Source organism: Silurus aristotelis (assembly GCF_946808225.1).
Source record: "Silurus aristotelis genome assembly, chromosome: 3".
Classification (NCBI taxonomy): domain Eukaryota; kingdom Metazoa; phylum Chordata; class Actinopteri; order Siluriformes; family Siluridae; genus Silurus; species Silurus aristotelis.
Window position 1 is genome coordinate 3623551 of NC_139576.1, and position 10131 is coordinate 3633681.

At 37.1% G+C, this 10131-nt stretch overlaps 1 protein-coding gene across 7 annotated transcripts in view; it reads right to left on the bottom strand.

The window, feature by feature from the left end:
• Nucleotides 1-9527, bottom strand: part of stat4 (signal transducer and activator of transcription 4) — a 36677-nt gene extending 27150 nt beyond the window's left edge. Inside the window, exons 1-3 of one of the 7 annotated variants that reach the window (XM_083536269.1) lie at nucleotides 9337-9527; nucleotides 9086-9220; nucleotides 6316-6451 (exon numbers count right to left, since the gene is read on the bottom strand). In XM_083536269.1, the coding sequence (XP_083392395.1) occupies nucleotides 6316-6451; nucleotides 9086-9213 (264 nt within the window). In that variant the 5' untranslated portion in view covers nucleotides 9214-9220; nucleotides 9337-9527. Of the gene's footprint in view, nucleotides 1-6315; nucleotides 6452-9085 lie in introns of all 7 variants that reach the window. The other 6 variants (XM_083536271.1, XM_083536266.1, XM_083536268.1 and 3 more) reach the window with 6 other exon arrangements.
• Between the last annotated feature and the right edge of the window lie 604 nt (nucleotides 9528-10131).

Consider the following 10131-nt stretch of genomic DNA (forward strand, 5'->3'; position numbering starts at 1 on the left):
ATTATCTCGTGATAATATTTTCCTACACGCCAGTTTCCACCCAGGTCTTTTTGTGAAACCTTGCCCTGTAAACGGTCTCTCACACATCAGAACACGTCCTGAATGACGATATTGTATATTCAAAAAGGAATGCAGTCTTACATGTCGGAGGTGATCCATGAACGAAAGGAAAAGTGACCTACTACAGATTCCCAACCTGCAAAGGGGTGAGGTCATTAACCGACAGTTAAAAGGGAGGGGAAAAAAAGGGAAAAAAACACTAAAGACAACCTCAAGAAAGGATGACCAAGCTTTTTTTGTGTTTTTGTTCTTTTTTTTTTTTTTTCTTTCCAAAATGCACACGGAAAGTTTGACACAAATAAAGAATGCGAAAAGTGAAAACTATGAATGTGGTCACCCCTACACTTTCCGTCTGGCTTTTAATCAAGGCTGGTATGGCAGAACAACATCTGGCTTACAAGCACTCAGACGTTCCTGAGCAAAACCCCTGACATTTGAGTCTCAGTTGATTGTTTTGAAAAAGTCCCCAAATCCACCTACGTGTGTAACAGAGAAGAAAAGAAAAAAACACCTCTGATTCATGTCTCACTTCGCCCTCGAGCATTTCTGATAAACATCATGTTTGTTGAGATATTAAATTACATGGATTTTCAGGAACCGAACTCACGATAATCAGAAACATGCAAAGAACAATTCTGTACGCATTGAGTCTTTAGCATAACAAACATCCTCCATGATGATGTTTAGCCCTTCAGCAGGAAAACCACAAAGCTTTCAGATTCTGCTGAGCTGTGTTTCTACTGCAATGACGAGTGGACGAGAGTCTCGTTTCAAACCCTTGGCACTCCAGGATTAACATATCCTGTGTGAACAAAAGTATTGGGACACATGGGCACCTGTTTCAGCATGACAGTGCAAAATCTAGTGGAACATCTTCCCAAAAGAGTGGAGCTCATTCTAACAGCAAATGGAGGTCCAATGTGGAATTGATTGTTCAGAAAACGCCAAAATATCTTGGAGTCAAGTGTCCACAAACTTTTGACCATATAGTGTATCTGTTGATGCTTGCTTTTGAGACAGAAACATCAGTATGTACTTTTACATTACAATTCATATAGTGTATCATAGATCCATTTCAATATCTTACATTCGGTTTAGCTTTTTCTTCTCCCACGCCATTCCAGCAGACCTCGGAGTTCAAAAGCGTGCAGAAGCGTAGAATTTTTTTAATTAGCGAAATTAATATTATACCCATTTTTAACTGATTACGTAGCTTTTGTTATCCGTTAGCCGAACAGTTGTATCGTGTGTAGCGTGTAAAATCTTGTTTATTCTTGGTATAAAATTTTGTAAAAACCGTTTGCATATTAAAATAAATAAATACATAATCTTCCTTCATTTAAATGTACATAGTAGCTTCGGTTATGTGAAGTTATGTTGCAGCTTGGTGGCGATCAGAGCTTTTGCTTCTGAACCATAACTGCCAGGTCTCAGAAAAATGCTCGGCTCAGCTATAATCCAGAAACGGCTTTTTTTTCCAACCCTGATTAAGTGACAATAAATTGTAGTGCGCACACAATTCTAATTTGTGGTACCTGCACCACACTGGATTACTGCTCTTGGGCCCTTGAGCAAGGCCCCTAGCTTTCTGAGCTCCAGGGGCTCTGTATCATGGCTGACCCTGTGCTTTGACCCCAGCTTTCTAACATCGCTGGGACATGTGAAAGCAAGAAAGAATTTTATTGTGCTGTAAAGTACACGTATAAAGCACCTTTTTTCTTTTTCTTTCTTAACCGCTCTTATTCATTTCATAAGCCCACTTTTCCCCCCAGACCATTCCTTAGTCTATTCTCTAACGGAATAACGGACACACAGAATGAGCGATCTCTTCTTCTTCTTCTTCTTCTTCTTCTTCTTCTTCTTCTTCTTTTGGCTGCTCCTATTAAGGGTTGCCACAGCGAATCATCCGTCTCCATACCACCCTGTACTCTACATCTGCCTCTTTCAAACCAAGATCGCTAGCTTCTCTACTCCACACTTTTATGCCCCGTTGTTATGCTTCTCACTTGCGTCCATTTAATTCTGTCAGTTTTTTTTTTTTTGCTCGTCCACAGACTGTTTTTAGACGTGCCCCCTCACAGCCATGCTCCAAAGTTTGTGTGAAAACCACAACGCTGATGACCCTGATTTTACCAGAAGAGAAGTGGCTTATTGAGAGACTTCAGTTTTCTTCAAGTGGTGATGGATGGACTATTAGAGTCTTAATAGACTGTGGCTAAGTCCTGCTAGCAAGTGTCGCTGATAATGTTAGCCATATTATGCAACATCCAAACCAAAGAAAACCTCTCACAAAAAAACTAGAAAGGCTGCAACATCAATTTTGGGACAAACGTATTGGGACACTTGCTTTTTCCTCCTGTATGTGGTTCTTTAACCAACTGCTACCACAAACTTGGAGGCACACAATAGTACAGGACGTCTTTGGATGCTGTAGCAAGGTTCCCTTCAGTTAAACTAGGAGACTAAAACCTGCTCCAGCATGACAATGCTCCTGTGCACAAAGCCAGTTTAATAAAGATATGCTTAACTTGGGTTGGATGTGTGTGAAAGATCTCCTGCTATAGAGCTCCAACCATATAGACATGAACGGGAACGCTGATTGCACCCTAGGCCGCTTTACCTCACCATCAATGAACATAAATCTCCACAATATCAAGTGAAATATCTTACCAGAAGAGTGGAGGTTGTTATAACAGCAAATGTAGACTAATTGCGAAACAGGATGTTCAAAAAGAAGCACAGATCTTATATACCGGATTCAGAGACATCAATAAGGGTGGGGTTGTTTTTGTATTTTCTGTGTATTTGGACCAGAAATAAAATGAAAACGGTCTGAAACTTGCACCCAATCATATTTAAAATTCAGAAAACACTTTACTATTCAAAAGAACCCAGGTTTCCAGTACTTCCAAGGGTTCTTCAAGGGTTCCTCAAGAGATCTTTAAGTGTTCTATGACAGAACATGTGGCAGCATGCTGTTCCTAGAAGTGCGACCTCCGAAAGGAACCTGTAAATGTGGCAAAGTTTTTTTTTTTTGCCTCGCACACTTTGGTGTCTCTACACAACACCGCTAAAAACCTCAGAGGGCCGTGTGTTTGCACGTACGCTGTCGTCTCACTTCCCTCTGCTGTGTGTAATACCACCGAGCATAACAAATACAAATAGAACCCCCCCCTTCATAGTTTGGAAAGGAAGTGGTGTGAAGATCTAAACCTAGCTGTGACACTCTGGCTGCATACACACTTTTCACAGTAAATTCACGATCAGTCAAGTCAAGTACAACAACAACAACAACACTGGAACGGTTTCAAACCCCGTGAAAACTATAAAACCCTCATCATACACTCGACCTTTTACACAGAACCATGCCCTTGAGAACCTACAGCCTACAGGATGATATAATATCGTTAATTACATCAATTACATCACAAATCTTATTTTTTATTATCATATTTTTTAAATAAGTCACCCTTTCCTAAAGGCAGCTTGACTAATTATAAACTAATAATGATATTGTTTTTAATTAATCATGATACATAAATACGTGTTGAAGAAATTCTAAAGTATTGGAACATCTGATTTTTTCTAAGAAGCATAAATCTCCACAAAATCTGGTGGAACATCTTCCTAAAAGAGTGGAGGTTATTATGACAGCAAGTGGGGACTAAATGTGAAACGGGATGTTCACAAAGCATAACTAATCTTATGGTCAAGGGTCTACAAACTACTTGTGTTTGTATTTTTGTGTGTATTTGGGACCAGAAATGAAACAAATAATTTTTTTTCAGATTCTAAAAACACTTTATTATCAGGAAAACAATTTGAACATTCGCCGTCTGGCCGGTGCTTCACAAGAAAAGTTTCTTCTCTCAGGAAATCTGCCTCATGAACATTTAAATGCATTCAAAAGTGCAATAAAAATATATGTGCAATAACACTTTTTATTAATTATTATTATATTGTTCTGTGCAATAATACTTTTTCTATTGATTCATTATTTTTTCATCATAATTTGTATTATTATTTTAGTTAAAAAATGTCCAATAATAATTTTTTCATTCATTCATTCATTCATTTTCTCCCGCTTATCCGTAATTCGGGTAAGCAGGCCCCCGCCTTTGACTGCTGCCCAATCCTCACAGCACCCTCCCTTACGGTCCCTCCTGCAGGTGGTGAGCCCACGGGAAGATAATAATTTTTTATCTTATTTTATTTTATTCATTTTTATTTATTTTTTATTATTTTATTTCAACTGGAAACTTCACTGTCACAAATTCCTTATAAGTTAAAGCATACTTGGCAAGAAAGCTCTTTCTGATTCTGATTCTGGATCCTCTTTAGGAGCCCAGGTTTCCTACAGCCAAATGGTTCTTCCCCACATGTTTTGAATGCATTTGCATGTAATTTCCCCTTCAGTTAAACTTGAAGAACCAAAATAATTGTTCCAGCTACATGAAGATACCGCATGCTTTACGTGGGTTTGGAGTGGAAGATCTCCTGCTATAGAGCTCCATCCCTATTGAACACCTTTGGGATGAATGTAAATGCTGACTGCACCACAGACCTCCTCACCTCCTCACCTCCATCAGTACCTGACTTTACTAACACCATTGCTTTTGGATAAATGAGCAAAAATCTCCACAAAATCTAGTGGAACATCTTCATAGAAGAGTGGAGCTTATTATAAGAGCAAATGGAGACTAAATGATGAATTGGATGTTCACAATACACATAAAAAAACTTAAATGAGCACAAATTTCCACAAGGACACTCTAAAAACAGTGATTTTTGATTGTACCTTTGCCAATGTGTTTATTAGAATGTACCTAAATTTGCACCTGTCTAATATTTATTACATCTGTTATTTCATCACCGATTGATCAGGCTGTTTTATTAGCCAAATTGCACAGTGAAATAAAAACCTAATCATTTTGGTTTTGGAAATTCATAACCTTCCAAAATGGTTGCCGTGTTCCTGGTGCCACAGGCATCAGTCAGATGAGTCACAAATTCGTGAATGCTTCATATTTATGAATCGGATGTAAATCTTTCCAGAGGAATTTCAGACTAAACACCGTTGTTGGTTTTTTTTGCACAGTTGATGAGGAACTGTTGCCTCAAGCATCCTGTTTCTACCGCACTTAACCTGTACTACACTTATAGAATGCGCTAGAATTTTGAACGCATACGTGGGTGCTGACTTTTCGACACTGTTGTAATTTCTCAAATGCAAAAAAGATTTTTTTGTCATGAAGTCAGCGGAATATCAGAATCCTCACCATCACCCTGCTAACCCTCGCTGTCATGAAACTACTTTCAGCTGATTCTGACAGCAGATAAAGTGCTTCATGTGCATCCTATCTCAACATCGGGTTTGTTTCCTCGTGCCAGTACAGTTTGAGATCATCGACCTGATTAAACCATGCGGTATTTTGAGGAAATTAATATGAAACGTTTTTCAATTACATAATGCTAATTCGCTAACTCAATTATATTGCCATTTACAGTACACTGCTAGCATGGTGCTTATGTGGAATTATATTAGCATTTTTTTTGCTACTGTATACCTGACAAGTTTTAGCATTTTAATAACAGTGGTGGAGTCCTAATGTGTTAGCTAACCAGCTACTAACGCCATGCTCGCTCGGTTGCACCGTATTCTAAGAAAGAAATCTCCAACTAGTGAACAACACATTTGACAACAAACAAATTGTTCTAACAATCTTTACATTTACAATTTTGTTTGGTCCAAGAAAATCTTCATATCGTTCCATTACCAAGTTTGTTGCATAAAAAACAAAAGGAAAATAAATGTGTCTCTCAACAACTATGAAAAACTCATATTTTCATATATTTTACAGGCAACTTGCATTAGCTGATTTCAAACATTTCAATGTATTGAATGAATTTCCTTCTTTAGTCTGCATTTTCTATCCCTTTTTATTGTATTTCTTGTAAAATGGGTAAACTAAAAGCCATACAAAAAGGAAAGAAAGAAAAATGGACAAACCAGGTTATTTTAAAAATGAAAAATGAATAAAAAAATTAAAAAAATACCTCGACTCTGAATACAAGAAACTTTCCCTGGACAGATATCAAAGGAACCTTTAAACTCAACAGATAATCTCAGAATATGACCCATGTTTTTTTTAACTAGATCTATCACAAATACAAAATCTGTGAATATGTATATAATTATAATGAATTTTGCATATATCGTTCTGTCACCAGATGATCCATGCAGATCTCTCGTACCTGAATCTGCTGGAAAATTCTCTTCAGGTTGTGTCTGTGAAGGAAGTTTGGCTCCTGAGTGCAGTGATTCTCAAGCTGGATCAGGAAGTTGTTGAAGAGCACCATGGCCATGGCCTCGTGATTCATTGCTGTTTCCCTAAAAACACAAAATATATACATACTGAGCCTGTCATAAATGTGGAAACGTTTTGTTTTATTTTGTTTCTATGAAACAAACTTGGTAAAAGGCACAAAAACACAAAAGTGAATTTGTGGAAGAAAGTCCAAATGTGATATTTTTGTCTCTAACAGAAGAACTTGTAAGTGTAAGATGAAGAACATTAGAGAAGATGTGATCAGACTCCCCTCACCCCCACAGTCACACATGGAGGTGGAAGCTTAATGGTTTGGGGCTGTTTTAGAGCAGGGAATGTTGGAGATTTATTCCGGAAAGTAAATCAACATGGCTCCCATTCCATACTCCAACACCATGCGATACGATGAGCCAAAGTGTACGTCTGAGCTCTATGTTATTTAAGTGGTATTTAGAGAGCAAACAGTGTCTGGAGTCTGGAGTGATATCTATCATGGATCGACCTGCCCAGTCACCACACCTAAACCTATTGAACTGCACCGGGATGAAGTGGATCACAAGAAATCTTGAGATTTTCAGCTGAAAGTTTGAACTGTTTGGATGCCAAGAGTGTGTAAAGCCGTTCTTCATTCTAATCAAGGATTAATTTATGAAAATAAAGTGGAACATCTGGATGTATATATATCTGTTAGGTCAAAGTAAATCTTCATATCGTTACATTACAGGTTTGTTGCACAAAAACAAAAAGAACATGCCTGTGTCTCTCAAAACCATAACACTAGATGTTTATTTCACAGGTACATTTTTAGCATAGCTAATTTATAGCATTAGCTAAAGTCAAACTTCTGTTTGAAGTCACTCTATAAATTATTTATTTAAATATGTCAATACTCAAACATCAAATCAGGAAACTCGGAATTTGATCTCACTGGTTGATTTTGAGTTTGTTTGGACTTCTTCATCATCATCATCATAACCGTTATTATTATCGTCATCATTGTACATCTACTAAATCATTTTCTTGTTTTTGTAAAAAATATATAATTTTACGTAATGAATAATTTTTTGTTTGTTTGTTTTTGAATAGGTAGTCGCTTTATTCGTTTCTTTCCGTCTAGAGATCTCTCGGTTGTTCTGTTTCACCTGTAGACCACAACCTGCCGTCCAATGCCAGGAAGCAGTCTGAGCGATGACATTTCTGCTTTCACACGGAACTAAACTCTCTGTAAACACACTCAAAATAGAAAAAATGGCAAAGTCCAAATCAGTTTAAAAAAAATAACACATGGAACTGAAAAGCTGAGGAAACACTGGTGTTGTTTTCATCCTAAACCACGGTGCTTTCGAATTCTGGCTTCTGATTGGTCAAAAGGTTGTTGTTGACGTTGGAATGGTTGCTGTGGTGAAAGTGGAATAGAACACCTCGGGGCGTGCTGTTATTTGGAAGTAATCAAATACGCCGTGGTAACTGGAACTCTGCTTCATCACAAGCACCGCTGCTGCTACGTGAAAATGACCTGTCAACGCTACGGAGACCGAGGCGTGTCCTGAGAGTCACACAGAATACAGATTAACATGGCAGAGGTAGAGCTGTAACTTCCTGGAGACAGAACAGGAAAAAAACGTCTGGTTTTATTTAATTGTTATACTTTTTTTGCACTACGAAGGCGTGTTTGTGAAAGGGGTCATGCATTAGAGCTCGTTGGCTAGGAATCAAGATGGGAATCGCATCGGCCTCAGTTACTGAGATGCACATCTCGAATCTGTATTAAAACTCTTGGAAAATTATGAATCTTCTGGCACTTGATTTATTTATTTATATTTATTTATATATTTTATTTTATTTGTTTATTATACACGAGACCGATTGTTTTGAAGTGCCATTTTTTTGAGTAAAAATGCCAAGATAAGATCAGGTCTTGCTCTTTTCGTTAATGCTTAAGATCATATAACAGTCTTTCATTCCGCTTTTGTATCCTGCATGCAGATAATCCTCCGATTATACACCGCGACTGCACCAGATTTTCTTTCCCACCACCGTTCCTTTATTCGTTCTTTACATCTATTGTCTAAAAACATTTGTTTTTCTTTATTACTATTAATTCACCCGAGAAGCCTTCATAAACTTAATCAGAAATGTTCTCATTTATTTTATCTCAATGCAAATTCCATTCAGTTCCAATGTGCTTTTCCCTTTTTTTTTTCTTTTTTTTTGCAATTAAATAATACATGTAAAAACTTTGTCAACGCATTGAAATGGGACGTGTATACGGTAAATCTAAAACTATTTACTATATAATATTTTTGCTTATTTATTGCTCTATGATTATCTTTTTATGTATGTATGTATTTATTTATTTTACTTTTAAATCCCATCAAAAACGGTTATTACGGTTATTATCCCATATTATTAAATATCATTATTTAAAAAATTGTATAAAAAATGTCAAAACTTTCTAAAACTCTTTTGCACTGATGTGTGAGGTGTGTGTATATGGGTGTTCTTAAACTATTTTTCTTTTTTTTTTAACTCTTATTTTTTGGAATCATTACAATTTGGAGATTTCATGACAGATCAAGTCAGACTCAGATTCATGTTCATGTTCTCAACTTGACCTGTCATAGTTATATATACTTGTTATATAAATGTGTGTGAGTGCGTGCGTGCGTGCGTGTGTGTGTGCGTGTGTGTCCTACCAGTCCTGACTTTCGATCCAGCTTGCCAGCACCTGTCTCAGCTCCATGGGAAATTTATCATCATAGAAATAATCCACCTGCTCCAAGAACTTCATGTCCAGCTGCTGTATTTGTTTCCACTGACTCATCCTGCTGCTAAAGGTCAACACGAGGACGAAATTAAAACGAAAAAAAAAAAGTGTAAAAAGACTACAAAATTATTTTAATAACTCGACTTAACACCTTGAGATCATTAAGTCTTCACTTTGTACCTTTCTGAGCTTCACCTAAGAGAAATCTTCTACTCTATACGGCTTGATGTCCAGGGCTGGAGAAACATACAAATCTCTCCAGAGCTCACGATACAATGAAAACCTAGATCATAGGTTCTCACTTTTTCTTTCTTTCTTTCTCTCTCACACACACCACGCCGCCTTCCTCTGCAATTTACATCTGTTTCACTTCTGTACACTGCTGGGTTGCCAGATTCACCATCTTGATGCATACAGTAAAAAAATAAATATATATTTTTTGACATGTTTTTGACCTCTGTCTACAAACATTACTTCATAATATAGTAAGTATCAATGAAAGTCAATAAGGACATAATTTTACTTTCCTATAGTACTTATTTTATGAATGTGTACATATGCAGCATATTTCCATTTTGGGGAAGCTTTTTTTACACTCAATTTGAGAGTGTAATATGTTCTTTTTTTTACCTATTGCGCCACTACATGTTGGTAAAACATGCCGTTCCTCACTATTTTATTTGGAAAACATAAAGAGTGTTAAAAGAGAAGCTCTCTCATTATGAACGTCTGATGTGCAGGAGAATAAAACACTGAATTACATCCATAAATCACAAAAATACATGTACACTATACGGAGCATTAGATTGTTATGTGCTTCTTTGTGAACATCACATTCCACCCGATTTCCTTTTTAAAAACCTCCACTCTTCTGGAAAGATGTTCCACTAGATTTTATGAAGATTTATTCAGACACAAGTGCCAGTAAAGTCAGGTAGTCATGTAGGTGAGGTGAGGAGGCCTGGGGTGCAGTCA